This window comes from Lissotriton vulgaris, chromosome 12 (assembly GCF_964263255.1).
Source record: "Lissotriton vulgaris chromosome 12, aLisVul1.2, whole genome shotgun sequence".
NCBI lineage: Eukaryota > Metazoa > Chordata > Amphibia > Caudata > Salamandridae > Lissotriton > Lissotriton vulgaris.
Genome location: NC_141700.1, coordinates 9,564,757 through 9,587,869, shown reverse-complemented (window position 1 = coordinate 9,587,869; position 23,113 = coordinate 9,564,757). Strand labels below are relative to the sequence as shown.

General features: G+C 48.7%; 1 protein-coding gene across 1 annotated transcript in view; it reads left to right on the top strand.

Moving 5' to 3' along the window:
• The window catches only part of WDR18 (WD repeat domain 18), a 58,267-nt gene that overhangs the window by 7,760 nt on the left and 27,394 nt on the right, over positions 1–23,113 (top strand). The window contains exon 3 of the mRNA XM_086946718.1: positions 6,859–6,992. Within this exon, the coding sequence (XP_086802844.1) occupies positions 6,859–6,992 (134 nt within the window). The remainder of the gene's footprint in view (positions 1–6,858; positions 6,993–23,113) is intronic.

Sequence of the window (23,113 nt, the reverse complement as noted above, 5' to 3'; positions counted from 1 at the left end):
TGGTTCTGGGTAAGTCGAAGGTAAGTGGGAAGTGAGTTCCAGGTTTTAGCAGGAAGGTAGGAGAAGGATCTACCTCCCATGGTGGTTTTGTTGATGCGAGGTACAGTGGCAAGGGCTTGGTTGGATGATCGTAGCTGGCGGGAGGGGGTGTAGAAGGACAGTCGTGTGTTGAGGCATTCTGGTCCGATTTCGTAGAGTGCTTTGTGTGCGTGGGTTAGGAGCCGGAGAGTGATCCTCTTATTGACGAGAAGCCAGTGGAGGTTTTTCAGGTGACCAGAGATATGTTCTTTACGCGGGATGTCTAATATGAGCCTGGCTGAGGCGTTTTGGATCCGTTGGAGTTTTTTCTGGAGTTTAGCGGTAGTACCGGCGTAGAGGGTATTTCCATAGTCCAGTCGGCTCGTGACCAGAGCGTGGGTGACCGTTTTCCTAGTTTCGGTGGGGATCCAACAAAATGTTTTTTTGAGCATGCGAAGAATGTTGAAGCAGGATGAGGAGACGGCGTTGACTTGTCTGTTCATTGAAAGTGAGGAATCCAGGATGACGCCCAGGTTACGAGCGTGGTCTGTCGGGATGGGTGCTTTTCCAAGGGCTTCTGGCCACCAAGAGTCGTCCCATGCGGAGGGGGAGGTACCTAAGATGCGGACTTCTGTTTTATCCGAGTTCAGTTTCAGACGGCTGTGTTTCATCCATTCGGCTACTTCTTTCATTCCTTCGTGTAGGTTAGTTTTGGCAGTGCCAGGGTCATTGGTGAATGATAGGATCAGTTGAGTGTCATCCGCGTAGGAGATGATGTTGAGGTTGTGTTGGCGGGCGATGGCCGCGAGGGGGCTCATGTATACGTTGAAAAGGGTGGGGCTGAGTGAGGATCCTTGTGGTACGCCGCAGATGACTTCAGTGGCCTCTGACTTGAATGGTGGAAGGCGGACTCTCTGGGTTCTTCCGGTGAGGAACGAGGTGATCCATTCTAGTGCTTTTCCTTGGATTCCGATGTTTCTGAGGCGCTGTAGAAGGGTGCTATGACAGACTGTGTCAAAGGCTGCGGAGAGGTCGAGGAGGATGAGGGCGACTGTGTCTCCATTGTCCAATAGAGTTCGAATGTCGTCTGTTGCTGCGATTAGGGCGGTCTCAGTGCTGTGTTTTGCTCGGAAGCCGGACTGTGAGGAGTCGAGGGATTTGTTGGCTTCGAGGAAGGCGGCGAGCTGGTTGTTGACAGCTTTCTCGATGACTTTGGCCGGGAATGGAAGGAGCGAGATGGGGCGGTAATTTTTGAGTTTGGTGGGGTCCGCTGTGGGTTTTTTCAGAAGGGCGCTGAGTTCAGCGTGTTTCCAGCTTTCCGGGAAGGTGGCGGAGTTGAAGGAGCAGTTGATGACGTCTCGGAGGTGCGGTGCTATGATGGAGTCTGCTTTGTTGAAGATGTGGTGAGGGCATGGGTCTGTGGGGGATCCTGAGTGGATGGAGTTCATCAGGCGGATGGTGTCCTCAGTGGAGATTGGGTTCCAGTCATTAAGGATGTTCGAGGGGGGTGAAGGTCCAGCAGATGGTTGGGTGGGTTGGTCTCCGGGTTGGTCGTCAAAGCTGTTGTGGATGTCTGCAATTTTGTTGTGGAAGAATGAAGCTAGGGAGTCGCAGAGGGCTTGAGAGGGGGTGATGTCGTTAGAGTTGGCCGATGGATTGGTAAATTCCTTGACGATGTTGAAAAGTTCCTTGCTGTTGTGGGCGTTGTTATCTAGTCGGTCCTTGAAGGAGGTTTTCTTGGCCTTTCGGATCAGTTGGTGGTGTATGCGGGTGGCGTTTTTGAAGGCGTCCTTGGTGCCGGTGGTTGGGTCTTTTTTCCAGGCCTTCTCAAGGGAGCGGCAGAGTTTCTTGGATTTCTTAAGATCATCGTTGAACCATGAGGCCTTCTTGCTGCCAAGTTTGCTATGTCGTTTTTTCAGTGGTGCTAGGATGTCGGCGCTGTTGGATAACCATAGGGTGAGGTTGGTGGCGGCTTGGTCGGGGTTTGAGGAGTGGGCTGGGGGGTTTAGAAGAAGCGATGAGGAGATCTGGTCGATGGTGATTTTGTTCCAGTTTCTTTGCAGAGTTGGTTGGGGGTGGTTGTTGGGTTTGGGCTTGTTGTAGGTAAAGTGGAAGCAGCTGTGGTCAGTCCAGAGGAGAGCCGTAGTGTGGCTGAAGGAGACATGGTTGCTGGAGGTGAAGATAGGGTCGAGAGTGTGACCTGCGATGTGGGTGGGGGAAGTGACCAGTTGTTTAAGTCCGAGGTTGGCGAGGTTGTCCAAAAGGGTGGTGGAGTTGCGGTCGTTGTTCTTTTCATTGTGAAAATTGAGGTCTCCCAGAAGGATGTAATCTTTGGAGGGGAGCGCGTGTGGAGTGATGAAGTCTGTGATGTCCTCACTAAATTGTGCGCGGGGTCCTGGTGGCCTGTAAAGGAGGGTGCCTCTGAGTGTGGTCTTGGGGTCGATGTGGATCTGGAAGTGAAGGTGTTCAGAGTTGGCGAGATTGACGTCAGAGCTGGTTGAGATGTGGATGGATTTCTTATGGACGATAGCGATTCCTCCTCCTGTGTGGCCGGTACGGTCCTTGCGTATGATCTTATAATTTTCTGGGATGGCAATGGTGATGTCTGGGGCGGAGGAGGCGTTCATCCATGTTTCTGTTAGGAAGGCGACGTCCGGAGAGATGGTGTCTAGTAGATTCCAAAGGTTAATGGCGTGCCTGTGGACCGATCGGGTGTTGAGCAAGATGCATTGTAGGTGGTTGGGGTCGGGGATCTGTGGTGTGATCGTAGTGGAGTTGTTGACGGTGCCGGTGAATTTGCAGGAGTAGCATGAGAAAGGTCCATGGGTGTGTCCAGGAGCGGCTTGGACGCAGTTGGGGTATCGGCCGGGGTTAAGGGCTAGGAGGGTGGTGGCATCGTAGGTAATGCGGGAGGGCTGGGCAATGCGAGGGCCAGGGGTCCTGGCACTGGGCGCGGTCCAGGCGCGGACGGGCGTAGACGGGCTTACCTTTGGCGCACCTTCGGCGCGGATTGGGCGCGATCGCTGCGCGTGCACGCTGCGCGTAGGTCCTACTAACATAAATGGAAAGTGGGGGGGGCGGAGCGAGGGCGGGTCAGCTGGGAGGCGGGAGCGGGGTGGAGCTACGGGCTGGGACGAGGCACAATCAGCAAATGGCGGCCGCAAGGCTAAAGTGAAACCAGGGTGAGTTTCTGAGTAAACAGGCTACACGTGGACAGAAGCACCGTCACAATGGGGTAAAAGCTCCTCACACCACTCACAGCGCACCAGCAGATAAGCGCTACAGAAGCCTATGTGCAGGAGCAAGCAGCAAGTTCCAATCAGGCACCAAACTACACTGCAGGCAAGTAAAGCGCTACGCTGATATCACAAAGCAGCAGGTATGCAAATAAGCCAAACGCTACGATTCCAGCACTAAACAAGGCAGCAGGTACGTTAATTAGCCAGGCGCTACGATTCCAGCACTAAACAAGGCAGCAGGTATGCTAATTAGCCAGGCGCTACGATTCCAGCAGTGAACAAAGCAGCAGGTATGCAAGTAAGGCAGGCGCTACGATACCAGCTGAGGGAGCGACCGTTCCTGCCAGAGTCAGGGAACAAAGCCGTTCCTTGTGGCTGTTAATCTGTGAGTTTTACAGTGGGTACTAAAGTACACGGAGCATGAAGTCTGTTGTTTATGTTCACATCACGTGATCGCAACCGGGACCAATGAGCACCAGAAGGGATAATATCAAGATAGGCGGTAGGAAGGTTTGTTTGAAAGTTTGGCGTGTACCTGAGGAAGCTACGAGCGAAGTCATACCAGGTCAGTTGCGGTAATGAATTAGGGTGTATCTGGGTTATAGTGTTGAGATTGGTAACTTGAGACAGCAGAACTTTGCTCCTAACATGGTACTTGTTGCTTTTATGTTGGTTAGCTTTCGAGGAGATACGTTAGCACGGCAGAACCGGCATGTGAGTGGGCCGAATGGCCATCTTTCGAAATACACACGGGCTATAAGGATGCATAAGGTGACAGATAAACCCTATCACATCAAACACTGTTTATGTAACATTCACGTTTCTTTGCTGTATCGAACACGTAGGATCATGGAATTATTATTTCAAAAGGTTACAACACTATGATTAAATGTTCAGAAACATTGAGGTCGTACAACACTTTTATTTAGTTCTATCACTTTCTTTTGCAGTATTGTTCCCTTATGAAGGGCAGTGTGTAATGCCCGAATGCATTGGATTAAAGAATAATGCCGTTTTTTGTAAATGAATCAAATGGAGTATAAATGATTCAAGATAAAAAGATATTGATGTAAGAAGAACAAATGATGGAAAATTGAAAATAAAACACGTAATTAAAAACTTTGAAAAATGATATCCGGAACCCTCATTTCATACTGAGGGGGGGAAGGTGTGCCCACAGGGATGTTTCTAATGTCCCATTAGAAACACGTTTTCATTGCAATTCAAAAGCGCCTCAGGACTGTGGAGCACCCGAACTTGACAAAAAATCTCATAAATTCGAGTAACATATACGCAGTGCACTTGCCTCAATCATTCAGTACATTGACACACAGTCAACATCACTTGTCACCATTATTCACCTAAGCACGTATCTGTTATTTGTATATTTTTGTTAACTTTGTTTTGGACAACCCATTTTTATGTACACCAATGCCATATATATGACGGATTTTCTAAAAAATAATGAATATTTAGGATTAAATCCAAAACGGTGTGTGCTTCTTCCTTCCTCCTCTTGTCTTTCCCCCTTAACAAAGAATTCTGTTTTAGGGTGAATTTGTATTTCTAAAATAATTTGTGAGATACAATGATAGTTTTGCTTACCATTTAGGTCTACAAAGCAATTGCCTTTTCTCCCGGCAGAACCACTATTGTATGTACAATCTTGGAACCCAGGTTCTGAGGGTCACTGGGCCACCCCATTATAACTAATGGAGATTAGCAGAGGGGCGGAGACCCTGCAGTGTGCTGAGCTGAGTGCAGCTGAGATTAGCAGAGGGACGGAGACCCTGCAGTGTGCTGAGCTAGGCTGAGATTAGCAGAGGGGCGGATACCCTGCAGTGTGCGGAGCTGATCCCTGCTGAGATTAACATAGGGACGGAGACCCTGCAGTGTGCTGAGCCCGGCTGAGATTAGCAGAGTGGCAGAGACCCTTCAGTGTACTGAGCTGAGTGCAGCTGAGATTAGCAGAGGGACGTAGACACTGCAGTGTGCTGAGTTGAGCCAGGCTGAGATTAGCAGAGGGGTGGAGACCCTGCAGTGTGCTGATCTGAGATTAGCAGAGGGACGGAGACCCTGCAGTGTGCTGAGCTGAGCCAGGCTGAGATTAGCAGAGGGACGGAGACCCTGCAGTGTGCTGAGCTGAGCCAGGCTGAGATTAGCAGAGGGGCGGAGACCCTGCAGTGTGCTGAGCTGAGCCAGGCTGAGATTAGCAGAGGGGCGGAGACCCTGCAGTGTGCTGTGCTGAGCCTGGCTGAGATTAGCAAAGGGACAGAGGCCCTGCAGTGTGCTGAGATTAGCAGAGGGACGTAGACCCTGCAGTGTGCTGAGGTGAGCCTAGCTAAGATTAGCAGAGCGACGGAGACCCTGCAGTGTGCCGAGCTGAGCCCGGATGGAATTAGCAGTGGGGCGGAGACCCTGCAGTGTGCTGAGCTGAGCCAGGCTGAGATTAGCATAGGGACGGAGACCCTGCAGTGTACTCAGCCCGGCTGAGATTAGCAGAGGGGCGGAGACCCTGCAGTGTGCTGAGCTGAGCCAGGCTGAGATTAGCAGAGGGAGGGAGGGAGGGAGACCCTGCAGTGTGCTGAGCTGAGCCCGGCTGAGATTAGCAAAGGGACGGAGATGCTACACTGTGCTGAGTTGTGTACGGCTGAGTTTAGCAGGGGGACACAGATCCTGCAGTGCGCTGAGCTGAGCCAGGCTGAGATTAGCAGAGGGACGGAGACCCTGTAGTATGCTGAGCTGAGATTAGCAGAGGGACGGAGACCCTGCAGTGTGCTGAGCTGAGCCAGGCTGAGATTAGCAGAGGGGCGGAGACCCTGCAGTGTGCTGTGCTGAGCCTGGCTGAGATTAGCAAAGGGACAGAGGCCCTGCAGTGTGCTGAGCTGAGTGCAGCTGAGATTAGCTGAGGGACGTAGACCCTGCAGTGTGCTGAGTTGAGCCTAGCTAAGATTAGCAGAGCGACGGAGAACCTGCAGTGTGCCGAGCTGAGCCCGGATGGAATTAGCAGTGGGGCGGAGACCCTGCAGTGTGCTGAGCTGAGCCAGGCTGAGATTAGCATAGGGACGGAGACCCTGCAGTGTACTCAGCCTGGCTGAGATTAGCAGAGGGGCGGAGACCCTGCAGTGTGCTGAGCTGAGCCAGGCTGAGATTAGCAGAGGGAGGGAGACCCTGCAGTGTGCTGAGCTGAGCCCGGCTGAGATTAGCAGAGGGACGGAGATGCTACACTGTGCTGAGTTGTGTACGGCTGAGTTTAGCAGGGGGACACAGATCCTGCAGTGCGCTGACCATGACTGGGATTTTCCCAACGATAGTCTCCAATGTTGTGATGTCAATAGGTATGAGAATTGGTGACTTCCTGAGCTGTCATGACGCAGCACACTTAAAGCGTGGAGCTGTTTTCGCTAATTCAAATTCCAGTGCCTATGTCAGTTTGGAATGAAAGGACCCCTGCTGTCATATCTGTATTCATCTCGGTTTGGGTTCGCGTGTTGACATATATGGGTGGATATTTCTGTGCTGTCCTCGCTGTCCTTCGGCACCTATCACTGGACCTACAGAAGGGTCCTATTCATGTGTATTCTTCTGTCTTGCCATGTAGGTCTCTTCTGGGGCGCTCCTGGCCATTCTGAGCAGACACTACCAGGACCTCACTTGCCTCTGTTTCACTGATGATAGCAGCCACTTCTTGTCTGGGGCCAAAGACAGCCTGGCACTAGTCTGGAGCCTCTACAGGTAAATGAGCAAAGACCTTATTGTTTGGGAGTTGTCCGAAGGGCTACGCTATTTTGCACTCTGTGAAATAAGAGGAAAGTCATTCTAAAGGTTCATGTGGCGCCATCAGTTGGAGCATCAGATGAAGATGGGCTTGTTGCTTGCCCACTTGGTTCATTCTGGGCTTTGAGTGGTAGTAAGCCCTCTGAATAGATACCATTCACAAAGTACTGTCAGCATGTGGGCCCTCTGACTAGATACTATACAATAGCAACTGCCTGCCAGCAGCTAGTCTGACTAGATACCACCCAAGAGCGACTGTCTGGCAGCAGCTAGTCTTAGATACCGTCCAAGAGCGACTGTCTGCCAGCAGCTAGTCTGACTAGATACCTTCCAAGAGCGACTGTCTGCCAGCAGCTAGTCTTAGATACCATCTGTTGGAAAGTGGGTTATTGGTAGGGGCCAATGTAGGTCTGCCACTGGCAATAAGGCCACTAACACATGATAGGACTCAGCATAGGTCTTAGAAAAGTATTCCTTTGCTCAACCCTTGGTAACGTGGCTGCGAGCAGACAGGCTTAACTTCAAAGACAGGTATGTAAAGCATTTAAAAACACCATTTCAGTAAATAATCAAGACACAACACAACATAAAAATCCAACACCAATTTATAGAAATAGGTAACATTTGTATCTTTTAAATGACACCAAAACTTAAATAATCCACTGTAGGGAACCAGGGATATGAATTTTTAAAGATTAGTCACTTTCTAGTGCTTAGAAACCAACAGTGCCCCTTTAAGTCATTTTGTTTTCTGTGTCAGGGACACACCTTTATAAATTGTTCTGAAGAATTCTCACCACTGTAGTGGGCCGCCTTCTTCAGCAAGCGGGGTCCAGCTAGAACACCTTCCTGGCGTTCTGCTTGCAGGTCCCAAAGTATCCAACACACAATCCAAGGTTCTGGAATCCCCAAGAGAGTCCTTGAAAGTGTGAAACTTCAATTCCGCAATCCACTGGAACAAAACCCTTACAAATCCACTGGTTCTCCAGGCTTTCAATTCTTTGTGGGGCTGTTCAGGTGAGCTCTGTTAACCTGTAGCTTGCAGGGAGTTTCCACTCTTGAGTCTTTTGGCAGCAAGGTAATCCACAGGGCTGTAGTTTCAGATGGTGCAGTCTTCATAGGTCAGGCCTTAGAGTTCCTTGCACACAGCTAAATCATCAGCAGGGCACTTCTTGCTTCATTCAGTTTCAAGCAGCAGATCTGGAGGGCTCTGCCCCTCTGAGATACTTATTCAAAATTCTCTGGGTCAAGCACCAGGTCACTGCTGACCAATGAGAGCCGGGCAACTCCTCATGTTATGACCACATCCAGTGCAGTGTGGCATTAGTTTGTTCCAGAGTGCATCATTCTTCCTAATCCATAATGGCTGATTTTCCAGCAAGGAGGTAAGAGCTGGCTAAACACACCCCCTAACATCTGCACATACCTTTCTTAAGCCTAGCACTGACTCTGGGTCACAACTGTCTTAGTGGACTAAAACCCAGGCCTCCCATCTGCCTTTGAAGAGCGTAGTTTACGACGCCACCTCCTGGCCTGGCATTCCTATAGAACAGATCACTGCCCTCCCAGCAGCCTGGCTAATCCACTTAACACTGACCAATCAGGGCAGACCACTGAAAGGCTAAATTTGGACTTACAAACAAGAAAGTCTCATAACTTATTGTATGTACACTTTAGGAGAAATTCAACAATATAATATTGTTGGATTTACTACGACCATTCTGGGAAGTCTTTGAATGGTCCGGCTAGTCCTCTCCTATCAATATTTATTAATCAATCACTTCCTACCATGTTAACCTATGGGCCATGGGGTTTGCAATGGGGAAAATGACTTGCGCCACTTTTGTAGCACCAGGGCTTATAAAACCATATTTTATAAGTATTTCCCTAATTTATACCGGACCCCCACCCCCTGTGCAACTAGGGGAGACTTCAGGGGTTCTGAATCTGCAGAAATATTGCAGATCATCCTTACCCAATTCTTCCAGCATCAAAGTCAAATTTGAGGCACCTCTTTAATACAATGTGGGGAGTGAAATGTAAAATTTCACCTTACCCAGGCCTATAAAAACTCATTTTATGAGGGCGCTCCTTATAGATAACTGACCCCCCACCCCTGGGATACCTAGGGGTGACCCTGGGGTCCCTAATATCCAAAAACATGGTAGGTTTTAAAAAATGTACGGGCCCCTACCCCCAAAGTCGAGTTTGGGCACAATTTAAGGTTTTAAAAGCTGTCCTGGCCACCCGTGCAGCTTTTAAACTGACCTCAGGCTTCAGCACTGCACACATGCTGGTGCAGAGAATCTGCTGGCCTCTAAACTGCCATGCTCCAGGATACTAGAGACTTCTAGGTAGTTTCAATTCCCTGCCCTATTACATACTAGGGGCTTAGGTGGTAGGTCATGCCAACTACAGGGGTACCCCACCATACTATAGTGTATCCTAGTGTATGTTGGGTGTCTTTAAGTGTGTTCTAATGTGTTCCTTTTAGCTTGGCACTGACCCTGGGCCTGGTTAACCAGAGCCCAGGGTCAGTCAGTCAGTTACCACCAGTTCCTGTCAGCAAAAAGTTGGGGGTGCCCAGGGCACAGGATGACTTTGCAACACCATCCGAGAGCGACTGTCTGCCAGCAGCTAGTCTGACTAGATACCATCCAAGAGCGACTGTCTGCTAGCAGCTAGTCTGACTAGATACCATCCAAGAGCGACTGTGAAGTAAGCTGGTTCCATGAGTAGAGGTGACACAGCAGACGTAGCCAGGTAGTGTCTTTCAAGTTATTCGTTCAAATCCATAACATCAAAGATAACTGGGATAGCAGCCCCACCATGAGCAGCCTGCTAGCTGCTCTGCCCATCTTCCCAACTGTCTCCACACAGACCATGCACCCAAGCATTCCACTCATGTCAGCATTCCACATAAAACACTCCACTGGCTGAGCAGCTAGTTGCAATGTAAAAGGGAACGCAATAAACATAATATGAAGATATAACAGACTGTCTGCCAGCAGCTAGTCTCACTAGATACCATCCGAGAGCGACTGTCTGCCCCCAGCTAGTCTGATTAGATACAATCCAAGTGCGACGGTCTGCCAGCAGCTAGTCTGACTAGATATAATCCGAGAGCGACTGTCTGCCAGCAGCTAGTCTGACTAGATACAATCCGAGAGCGACGGTCTGCAAGCAGCTAGTCTGACTAGATACCATCCAAGAGCGACAGTCTGCCAGCAGCTACTCTTAGATACCATCCGAGAGTGACTGTCTGCCAGCAGCTAGTCTGACTAGATACCATCCGAGAGTGACTGTCTGCCAGCAGCTAGTCTGGCTAGATACCATCCGAGAGCGACTGTCTGCCAGCAGCTAGTCTTAGATACACTCTAAGAGCGACGGTCTTCCAGCAGACAGTCTGACTAGATACCATCCGAGAGCGACTGTCTGCCAGCAGCTAGTCTTAGATACCATCGGAGAGCGACTGTCTGCCAGCAGCTAATCTTAGATACCATCGGAGAGCGACTGTCTGCCAGCAGCTAGTCTTAGATACCATCGGAGAGCGACTGTCTGCCAGCAGCTAGTCTTAGATACCATCGGAGAGCGACTGTCTGCCAGCAGCTAGTCTTAGATGCACTCCAAGAGCGACTGTCTGCCAGCAGCTAGTCTGACTAGATACCATCCGAGAGCGACTGTCTGCCAGCAGCTAGTCTGACTAGATACCATCCGAGAGCGACTGTCTGCCAGCAGCTAGTCTTAGATACACTCCGAGAGCGACTGTCTGCCAGCTAGTCTGACTAGATACCATCAGAGAGCGACTGTCTGCCAGCAGCTAGTCTTAGATACACTCCAAGAGCGACTGTCTGCCAGCAGCTAGTCTGACTAGATACCATCCGAGAGCGACTGTCTGCCAGCAGCTAGTCTGACTAGATACCATCCGAGAGCGACTGTCTGCCAGCAGCTAGTCTTAGATACACTCCAAGAGCGACTGTCTGCCAGCAGCTAGTCTGACTAGATACCATCAGAGAGCGACTGTCTGCCAGCAGCTAGTCTTAGATACACTCCAAGAGCGACTGTCTGCCAGCAGCTAGTCTGACTAGATACCATCCGAGAGCGACTGTCTGCCAGCAGCTAGTCTTAGATACCATCAGAGAGCGACTGTCTGCCAGCAGCTACTCTTAGATACCATCCGAGAGTGACTGTCTGCCAGCAGCTAGTCTGACTAGATACCATCCGAGAGTGACTGTCTGCCAGCAGCTAGTCTGGCTAGATACCATCCGAGAGCGACTGTCTGATAGCAGCTAGTCTTGGATACACTCCAAGAGCGACGGTCTGCCAGCAGCTAGTCTTAGATACCATCGGAGAGCGAAGGTCTGCCAGCAGCTAGTCTTAGATACCATCCAAGAGCGACTGTCTGTCAGCAGCTAGTCTGACTAGATACAATCCAAGAGCGACTGTCTGCCAGCAGCTAGTCTGACTAGATACAATCCAAGAGCGGCTGTCTGCCAGCAGCTAGTCTGATTAGATACCATCCGAGAGCGACTGTCTGCCAGCAGCTAGTCTGATTAGATACCATCCGAGAGCGACTGTCTGCCAGCAGCTAGTCTGACTAGATACAATCCAAGAGCGGCTGTCTGCCAGCAGCTAGTCTGATTAGATACACTCCGAGAGCGACTGTCCAGCAGCTAGTCTGATTAGATACCATCCAAGAGCGAAGGTCTGCCAGCAGCTAGTCTTATACCATCCAAGAGCGACGGTCTGCCAGCAGCTAGTCTGACTAGATACACTCCAAGAGCGACTGTCGTGCCAGCAGCTAGTCTGACTAGATATCATCCAAGAGCGACGGTCTGCCAGCAGCTAGTCTGACTAGATACAATCCAAGAGCGACTGTCTGCCAGCAGCTAGTCTGACTAGATACACTCCGAGAGCGACTGTCTGCCAGCAGCTAGTCTTACAACATCCAAGAGAGCCTGTCTGCCAGCAGCTAGTCTTATACCATCCAAGAGCGACGGTCTTCCAGCAGCTAGTCTGACTAGATACAATCCAAGAGCGACTGTCTGCCAGCAGCTAGTTTGACTAGATATCACCCAAGAGCGACGGTCTGCCAGCAGCTAGTCTTAGATACCATCCGAGAGCGACGGTCTGCCAGCAGCTAGTCTGACTAGAAACCATCCAAGAGCGATTGTCTGCCAGCAACTAGTCTTAGATACCATCCGAGAGCGACTGTCTGCCAGCAGCTAGTCTTAGATACCATCCGAGAGCGACTGTCTGCCAGCAGCTAGTCTTAGATACCATCCGAGAGCGACTGTCTGCCAGCAGCTAGTCTTAGATACCATCCGAGAGCGACGGTCTGCCAGCAACTAGTCTGACTAGATACAATCCAAGAGCGACTGTTTGCCAGCAGCTAGTCTTGGATACCATCCGAGAGCGAATGTCTGCCAGCAGCTAGTCTTAGATACCATCCGAGAGCGACGGTCTGCCAGCAGCTAGTCTGACTAGATACCATCGGAGAGCGACTGTCTGCCAGCAGCTAGTCTTAGATACCATCCGAGAGCGACGGTCTGCCAGCAGCTAGTCTTAGATACCATCCGAGAGCGACTGTCTGCCGGCAGCTAGTCTTAGATACCATCCGAGAGCGACTGTCTGCCAGCAGCTAGTCTTAGATACCATCGGAGAGCGACTGTCTGCCAGCAGCTAGTCTGACTAGATACCATCCGAGAGCGACTGTCTGCCAGCAGCTAGTCTTAGATACACTCCAAGAGCGACGGTCTTCCAGCAGACAGTCTGACTAGATACCATCCGAGAGCGACTGTCTGCCAGCAGCTAGTCTTAGATACCATCCAAGAGCGACTGTCTGCCAGCTGTCCGTCTGACTAGATACAATCCTGAAATTACAGTTTCCTACTTCCACCCTCAATGCTAGAGCTGCCTCCCAAGACCTTACTCCTCCGGCATCATGAGCGCGCAGCTGCTCCATCCCAGGCCAGGCCTCGGCTGGGCCGCGCCCTCTGCACTGAGAGCGCTTCAAGGACCAAGAGTTGCAATGATGCCGAGCTCTGGAGCCGACCCCCGCACTCCCCTCCTGGCTCAGTTCAAGCCGTGATTCCTCAGCATTTCCCTGTCTCGCACATTCCCATGCCGATTGGAGGAAACGCATAAAGCAGGACAGGCCACCCGTGCCTGGCAGCGTGGCACAGACTCTCAAAGCCACTGGCTTTTGTGCCCACCACATCCCAGTTGGGCGTACACATTAAGTGCAGTTAGAGAATTGTCGCAGAAACTAGGAGCAAAGATGCAGGAAACAGAAGGGTGGGTTCACCTGCTAGCAGCAGAGGTCTGCCATGTGTGCCGCGAAGCCCTGTCCGAGGAGATGTGAGCTGGCTGCTCCATGTGGGGTCTTTCTGCATTTATTTTTTATTTTATTTTTATTTTGAAAGTTTTATACAGCGCGAACAAGATCTTTGCAGATAACAGAGCGCTTTACAAACTGGCAAGGAGTAAGAGAGTGGTAGGGTGGGTACACGAGGGAGCATAGTTGGGAAGGTAGGTCATCAATGCAAGTAGTACAAATAAGAGGGAGCATGGACAATCAGGTAGGTCGATAATACAAGTAATACACATGTGCAAAGGGATCAAACAAGTAGTACAAATCGACGCAGAGTCTTAAAAGATCAAAAGTAGTAGTTCAAGTGTATTTAGCCATGAGGATAGCTTTTACTTCTTTCTTAAAAAGAAGAGTGGAGGAGATGAGCCTGGTTTCAGGAGGGAGTGAGTTCCAGATCCTAGGTGCCATTCCTGAGAAGGAGCGTTTGTAAGTTTTTTTCCTTCCGGAATCTTCGAGGCTTCAGCAGAAGATTGTTTGTGCTTCTGGGGGTTCTGGAGCCGCCGGAAATTGTCAGCTTCTGAGTGAGGTAGCCGGGTGAGTTCAGGTGTATAGCCTTGTGCGTCATGCAGGCAATTTTCAGATGTATTCTGGCTTCAAAAGGCAGCCAGTTCAGGGATTTAAAGTCAGGGGAGATATGTGAGTGTTTTTTAGATCCAGTGATGAGTCTCGCTGCCGCGTTTAGCCCCTTCCATGCTCATGACGAGCTCAGCTCGTCATGAGGCACAGTTGAGCTGTGCTGATGACGAGCTGAGCTCGTCATGAATACAGGAGAATACCGATTTCCAGCACAGGGGAAAAATAACCACAGCAGCGATGTGGTTAGTGAAGCTCTTAGGGGTGCAGTTGTAGTTAAGGGGAGACCGCAGAGGGCGATGCTGCCGTAGTCTATGCGAGGGATGACTAGTGCTTGTACTGCAGTTTGGAAGTCTTTGGCTGGGAGGAAGGGTTTAAGTTTCCTCAAGGTATTTATTTGGAAGTTCGTTCCTTAGTTGCCTTGCTGATATGCTGCTGCATGTTGAGATTGGCGTCAAGTGTTATGCCTAAAGATTTTGCTGAATCCACGATGGTCGGTTGGACATTGAGTGCAGTTAGGTGTTTAAGCCAGGTTTGAGTGGTAGAGATTTTCGCGGGAGGTGAGATCAGAAGGAACTCAGTTTTCATAGCATTGAGTTTGAGGTGGTTATCGGCAAGCCAGGATTGGGTGCTTCTGATCGCTGAGTTTAGACGCATAATGTCTTTGGGGGATTGTAGTTTGAGATATAGTTGGGTGTCATCGGCGTACATGTGAAAGTGTACATTGGATGCTTGTAGCAAGGTGGTGAGAGGTTCCATAACTAAGTTGAACAAAGTTGGGGATAGGCAGGATCCTTGGGGGACACCTAACGATACAGGTACTGGAGAGGACATCAAGTTGTTGCTCTTGAATTTCTGAGACCGGTTGTGTAGAAAGGAAGTGAACCACTGAAGAACAGTCCCAGAAAGACCCGTTCTTGCGTTTAAGAGTTCGAATAAGTTCTCATGTTTCACAGTGTCGAATGCTGAAGAGAGATCAAGAAGGATGAGGAGGCAGGTATCGTTTTTATCTAAAATTTGGAGGGCGTCGTCAATTATGTGAGTCATTGTAGTTTCGGTACTGTGCCCTGCTCGGAAGCCTGATTGATGAGGGTTGAGGAGATCAAACTGTTCTATGTGGTTTGTCAATTGTAGTTAGACGCATTTTTCCAACAGTTTGGCGAGAGTGGGAATGTTGGTAATAGGACGGTAGTTGTTTAGATCAGTGGGGTCGGCTGTTGGTTTCTTTAGTAAAGGTGTAACTTGTCCAACTTTGAGGGAGTCGGGGATGGTTCCTTGTTGAAGTGCGCTGTTGATAATTTTAGTCCAGAGTGGGAGGAGCAAAGGGGTGAAGTCTTTTACAGCGTTAGCAGGAAGAGGGTCAGTGAGGTGATTGGATGGTTTCAAGGTGCTGAGTAGTCTGTCAATTTCTTCTTCAGAGTAAGTGCCAAAGGATGACCATGTCGCATTGTTTTTTGGTTCATTGGGTGGTATGCAGTGGGGTTTGGAGTAAAGGCTTGCGTCAATGAGGAGATCGCTCCTTATGTTGTCAGTTTTTTGGTTAAAGAAAGCAGAGAAATCTTCACAGGAATGTGCATTGCCCATAGTGTCGACTGCTTGGGGTTGTTCCTTGGATTGTGTTCGGATTAGCTCGAACAGTTTTCTTGGGCGGTTTTTTGCTTGGTCGAGCTGGAGTCTGAAGAAATCTGATTTTGAGCGTTTTATTTTCCTGAAGTATGCGTTTCTCTTTTTCTTCAGAATTTTTAGGTGCAGTGCCGAGGGAACAGATCTCCAGGTGCGCTCTGCCATTCGCATGGCCCGTCTATCTTCATTGAGACTCCCGTCGTACCAAGGGTTGGAGATCTTGGTGGAGACTCTTTTCAGTTGCATCGGTGCAGCCTCATTGATTATTGAGGTCATAGCGTTGAGATAGTGGTCAGTTAAGTATTGAACGTCAGTAACGCCGGTAGGGGGGAGTAGGAGATTGTAGCTGTTAGGGGGTAAAGAGTTTGGATTGAGTTTCTTCAGGTCTCTTTTCCAAACTTTGAGCTTGGAGGATTGGACCGGGTTAAGTTTAACTTTTTCATTGATGAAGAATGTGACAATATGGTGATCTGACCAGTCACAGGGTTGGATTGAATCAAGTTGAATAGTGCCTTCTTTGGAGATAAGGTTGAGGATAGAGCCTTTGTCATGGGTCGGGCCGTTGCAAATTTGGGTGAGGTCAGAAGCGTTAAGGAAATTTTTGAGGCTATTGACCACTGCGTCACTGCAATCATTCCAGTGAAGATTGTAATCGCCAAGGTAAATTTGAGTGTTTTGCCGTCCTGAGTTGATTGAGATTGTGTCCATGAGTTGTTGGGAGAAGGTGAGCTTGTCCCCAGGTGGGTGGTAGATGATATGTAGTGAACATACAGGTTTGTTTTCACTGATGACATCAAGGCAGAGGTATTCACAGGAGGTAAGAGAGGGGGCGGTGACTTTATTAATTGAAAGGTTGCTCCTGTAAATGCATGTGATTCCACCGCCTGTCTTTCTGGACCTGTCAAGTCTAACGATGCAGTAGTTGGGAGGGACTAGGATAACCATGATAGGAGTAGAAGATTCAGTTAACCATGTTTCCGTTAGGATGGCTAGGTCAAGGTTCAAAGTAGTGATGAGATCAGCGACCTCCGAGGGGTGTCTTTGGGCCGATCTACAGTTGAGAAGTGTGCATTTGAGTCTGGGGGAGCAGAGGGAGGAGGAGGGATCTGGAGTGAGGGGGACTTTTGTGAGGTTGTTGGGGACGGAGCCTCTGTTATGCGTGGGGTGCCTGAGGGGGTTGGAGAGAATCGTAGGAATGGACAGGTGTGTGGTGGCTAAGAGGTTTTGGCGAACCGCAGGTCACCCCAGGGCAGCGCTCCACACGGGCACGAGTTCCTTGTGCACCCCTCCCCGCCATCTGCTCTCCTCGCTGCTGTTCTGCTCCTTGCTTCGCCCCTCCCTTTCTGGGAACAGTTAGCCCCCCCCTACAAGATAAAGGCACATCTGTTCCCCGAGCGAGGCGCTGCCTCTTCCGTGCTCCTAACACAGTCAGTCTCGCATGATCGCCATAGATATTGCCTGTCCCTTCTTTGTCTAAACTTCCCGAGCGCACTCCTCTTCAGCACAGGTGTTTAATGCCTTCCTCTCCTCTTCATTACACGCTCTGATGCCGCCGCACCCACGCGTGAATGCCACTCCAGACTTTCTGGATGTGCAGAACTTCATAAAAGAGCATCTTTTCCCTGGCTTTGCTTTTTGGGTCTGCTTCAGAGGCCTCTTCAGCCGTCTCCTTGCCAGCCTCCTGTGATAAAAGTTCATACATCTGGTCCTGGGTCCGCCCTCTGCTCTTAGTGGCTGCCCTGTAATGCCAATCATGGAGTGTTCCAGCTCACAGCTGCACATCTGTCTAAAAAATGAATTTCAGTGTCGGAACTTTACCTGCTAATGTGTGTATTTAAACTGTTTTACGGTGCAGTTTTCAAAGCTAGGACGTGCTTATCATCAAGGGAAACCTTATGTTCGAGGCATGTGAGCTGTAGATCACTTGCTTTGCATACTCCTGCCATCTAGTGTTGGGTCCGGATGTTTGCACATTGTTTTTCTTTGAAGTTTTTCCAGTCACGAGGTAGGTGACTCCTACTTTCTGTAATAAGTGCGCATGGGTATAGACTCCATTGTTTTTTTTTTGCTTTCGGATGTGAATTGCTGTGCTCCGGTACGACAGTCTCTTGAGTTCCCCTCGGTGCACAATCCACTTACCCTCAACAGTATTAAATTTGATCACGCATTTCACATTTCTCCGCATATTGTGTTTAATACAAATACTGTTTTCAATCGGGTAGCTCGTGGCAGGCCGTTGGGTCTATCCACGTCGGTCCGCCTTGCAGTCAATGGAACAGACTCCATTCAAATTCTGTCATTGGTTCCATGCAAAGTTCCCGCGCACAGACTTACACGAAGTGTGCAACTTGTGCTCATCGAGTGTAAACCTTTCTGCTCGAAGAAAACACTCTGCGACTTTCGAGCTCAACATGCAGAGCCAACACACCGGTTCCATTCCAGACTTCTTTGAAGAATATTCCGAACAAGACACCAGCAATGCCATAGGGGCCAAAGAAGAACAAGAGGAGCATATCTCCGTCTCTGTGGACGAAGACATTCTGCAAGGTCAGCTTATCGTGAGTGCCGATCCTCCCTTGCCCCAAAGTCCAATTCAGCCCAAGAAAAAAAAAGGCTCTGGTCCTCCCTCTGCCTTCAGGCCATGGTCGGCACTGAGAACATGTTTCCAATGCCCACTTTGCGGCTCTGCACCGAAACTCACACCAAAGCCTTCCAGCCCGGGATCGAGTTGTCAACACTGTTGCCGCACTTTCGGGGTTGAAACCAAAACTAATCTCAGCGTCACCTCCTTCAACGCCGAAAGAGTCTTTGGATTCGAAATCCTCGGCACCTAAGACACCGGTACTGAAAAGTTTGGCACCGAAAAATAAAGATTCTCCAATGCCATCGAAGGACCCCCATTTCGATGTCCCGCCTTCAAAACCAGACCTGAAACAAAAAACTGTACAGTGATCCTAAAACTGGACATATTGCGACCAAATTACCACTTAAATGCAAATCTGAGTTAGATGAAGCCTATCCCATTCCTTTAAAGAGGAAAAATATTGGTACTAACCCTTCTCCTCCTCCTCCTAGCTGAAACACCCTTGTTAATTACTGCCACTAATTCACCACCACCATATACACCTAATGATCAGGATGACAGGAATGGGAACAATGATCCTGCACCTGCAGACCCCTGGAAGGACTCTCCCACAGATCTTGATCTTTACCCTAATAAACCTTCTCCACTAGATGACAATATAGGCTAAAAATAACTATTTAGCAGAGCTGCTGATTATCATGGGGTTCAATTACACAAAGAATCCCTAGAGGAGGATTTCCTTTTCAAAACCCTTGGTAGTTCCCAAAGATCCACTCATACATTCCCCATGCTCAAGGGTAAGCTAAGACATGTGGATAACATGTTTAAGGATCCTGTTTGGGCACGTATTCTCACCCCTAGGGTAGACAAAAAGTATAAATCTACACCATCTGATCCAGTTTATATCGAGGGCCAGTTACACTTAGATTCTTTAGGGGTTTCTAATGCCCGTAAACGGGCCAATTCTCACACGTCAGGGAATGCTCCACCTCCAGACAAAGAGTCTAAGTTGATAGATGCTTCTGGCAAAAGAGCCGCCTCACAAGCTGCAAATTTCTGGCGCATTTCTAACACCCAAGCACCTTTAGCTAGGTTCGATAGGGCGCAATTGCTCCAATTCCTGCCTGATTAGCACAAGTCCAAAGCTCAAGACCTATTGCAAGAGAGAAAGTTCATCTCTAACAATTGCTTTAGGTGGCTTTAGATGTGACTGACACTGCGGCTAGAGCCGTCAACACTAGCGTGCTGCTAAGAAGGCATGCATGGTTACGAATTTCTGGATATAAACCAGAAGTTCAAGTTTCTATTCTTAACACGCTGTTTGACAAACACCTTGTTGGTCCTGTAGTAGACACGACCTTAGAAAATATGAAAAAGGACAAACATGTTGGGAAAATCTATGGGGCCCTACAGTCCCCTTCTGGCTGTGGTTCTTTTTAGCACTTCTTCTATCCTGGAGAGTCCAAGAATACCTCCTCAGACTCTGCCTCTACGTCATACAAATGCAAACACAACAATTGATGGACAGAATGCAGAACAATGTCATACGTTCACCCCAGTACAGAGATCTGGGCCTAAATCCATTGTTCTTTTGCACTCCACACCACCCCAGTTCAGACATGGCAATATGCAAATCAGCCTTGACCCTGTGCCTCATGGGAACAGTCCACAAAGGCAACAAATCGGATCTCTGCTGCCGCAACAATGGCAAAGGTAGAGGTTCCAACACACGTGCCTCCCCCTCCAATACCAAACAGTGACTTGCCTACACCCTGATCATTTAACATCTGTCGGAGCATCTTTCTCAATTCCTACCCGTCTAGCAATCAATAACTACAGACAAATGGGTGCTAGGAATTATCCGCTCTAGTTATTGCCTGGAGCTTACCGACCATTCTCCTCAAACTAGAGTTTGTCTCTCCTCTTAAAGGAGGCCTTAGATCCCGTACCACTACAATATCAGGGGTCGGCGTATACTCTCTTTACTTTCTCATTCCCAAAAAGGACGGTTCTCTCAGACCTCAGAGAATTTAATCTTTCCCTATAATCAGATCATTTTCACATGTCGACGCTTCAACAAGTGCTCCCACTTTTACAACAGGGCAAATTAGTCTACTCTAGACTTAAAGGAGGCGTATTTCCACATTCCAATACATCCCGCTAATCGCAAATTTCTCAGATTTGTGGTTGCGGGGCAGCATTACCAGTTCAAAGTACTCCCATTTGGAGACACCACGGCTCCCAGAGTCTTTAAAAAATGTCTGGCAGTAGTCGCTGCTCACCTACGAAGAAAACACATTCATGTGTTCTCGTACTTGGATGACAGGCTCATCAAAGCCAGTGTGTACCTAAAGTGTCTCTAGCACCCTCACATAATACTGCAGTTACTGCACCAACTGGGGTTTGTAGTCAATGTGTTGAAATCACATCTTCAGCCTTACAACTCTCAAAACTATCTAGGAGCCACTTGAGATACTCGAAGAGCTCTGGCCTTCCCTAATGCAGCCAGAATTTGCAATATTCAGGCTCTGGTACTGCAGTTTCAACTCACTCACCCACTACCAGCTCAAGTGAGTATGCAGCTGCTGGGAATGATGGCTCCACATGCATCCCCTCCATGAATGCTTAGCAAGTCAGTGGAACCAGTCAGTCTTTTAACTGATCTAGTGTTGGTAAACAGCTGTACTTATCACTCCCTGAAGTGGTGAAACCCCCAAGATTTATCAAAAGGACGGCCCTTTATAGACCCAGTTTCACATGCCATTCTAACAGCAGGCGCGTTGCTCACTGGTTGGGGTGCTCATCTCTAAGATCACACAGTTCAAGGCTTGTGGAGTCCAAAGCAAAAAGCTCTTAACATAAATCATCTAGAGCTGCTAGCAGTGTTTTTAGCGCTCAAAGCCTTTTAGGCTCACCTTGTAGGCAAAGCTGTCTTGGTTTCCACTGACATGACAGCTATGTATTATACACAAAAACAGGGGGGCACACACTTCAACTGTCACACCTAGCTTAAGCTATTTGGAAGTGGGCCATTCACCACAAAATCTATCTCCTAGCAGAGCACCTCCCAGGAGTAAACCATCAGATTTCCAACCTCAGCAGACAGGCAGTAACTTCACCCTCAAGTTCTCATCCCATACTTTCAAAGTTGGGGGTTTCCTCAAATAATCTTTTTGCCACACAGGAAAATGCTAAATGCCCAAGCTTCGCCTCCAGGTATCTACACCCGCTCTCCAAAGGCAATGCACTATGGATGAACTGGTCTTGGATATTTGCCTACGCTTTTCTGCCTCTCCCACTTGTTCAATTAGTGGTTCGGAAACTCATGCAAACATCCCTCACACTGATTCTAGTAGCTCCCACATGGGCCTGTCAACCTTGGTTCATGACCCTGTTGGAGCAGTCACTAGTTCCACATCAAAAGCTGCATCTCACATCCAGTCTCCTCACACAGAGCCAGGAGAAACTAGACACCCAGATCCCAAGGAACTCAACCTAGCGATCGGGCTCCTGAAGTCATCGTTTGGTTACCTGAATCTTCCACCAGACTGTATGAACAATATTAGAGAGGCCAGAAGGCCTGCTAAAAGAGCATGATATGCAGCTAAATGGTAGTGTTTTGTTATCTTTTGCAATAATATCAATCCTCTTGATACTTCCATACAAAATATAATTTGTTATACCTGCAGCGGTCAGATTTAACTTGCACATCTATCCGCCTACATCCCACGGCGATAGCGGTGTATCTACAAAATAGGTAACACTTGTATTTCTTTAGAGTGCCAGTTATCAAAGCTTTTATGGAAGGACTTAAGAGTTGTACCGCCATGACTTCCACCTGCCCCAGTGTGGAATCTTAACATAGTCCTTATACGATTAATGGGACCACCGTTTGAACCCATGCATAAAAGTGAACTGCAGTTTCTCTTGCGGAAAATCGCTTTTCTCATTGCAATTACTTCACCGAGGAGAGTGGGTGAGCTACAGGCACTAACAATACAAGATCCTTTTTTCCAGTTTCCAAAAAGACCAAGTGGTTCTTCGTGCCAACTTTAAGTTTCTACCTAAGATGTAGTGAGGACATGGGTTTAACTGCGGACATTGCTAAGTTAGTATAAGCTTGGCGACCATGCCGACGCTTTTGCACATGTTACTATATGCCTTTGTTTTCCGAGAATACTCTGCTTGTGCGTTTTCACATGAGAACTGTCTGCCTTTCACACTTTTGCTGTACTCTGTGGTATTCGTCTGCACACAATGTTCAAGGTAAAAAAACAACGTCCCTTGTTAATCTGCTTTGGTCAGCCCCACGCGCAGACACAATACGAGAGCACAGCTGCACTACTGAAAAAGTGCTTTTAATATTGCATTGCAGGCATGTCAGAGCACTTGGGAAAAACCTTCCCAGAAGAGAAGAGATGCACTTGTCCGGAGATGTAAAGCTTTGCATCTAGGCTCAGAGGTATGGGGTCCCCCATGACAAAGCCCAGAGGTCTTCTATAATTATAATCAACTAGCTCCTAGCACGGGAGGGAGGTAAGGCGCATTAGTCCCCCTTCCACTACATTTATAACATGTATTCTATGAAATTGTAACAATGCTCACTAGATTGTGTTTATGCATTTTGCTGCTGGTATTGGCTCATATACTGCATTATAGAGCATGTTAGTTAAAATAAACTTTTTACACTATACTGTGTCTCTGATTACTCACGTTGTGGACAAGTATGAGAGAGTATGCAAAAGTGTTCTTGTTCCCGCGATTCCTGAGAGGGACAGAGTGACATGTTCTAGGATGTCTAATCATTGGTAGCTTCGCTATAGTATGGAGAAAGAATGAAACACTATAGCTAGTCGTATTGGGGTTCCGGGCACTGAGGTGGGTTGTTGGTACACCACTATACACAGAGGTCCTGGTTTCCTGGGC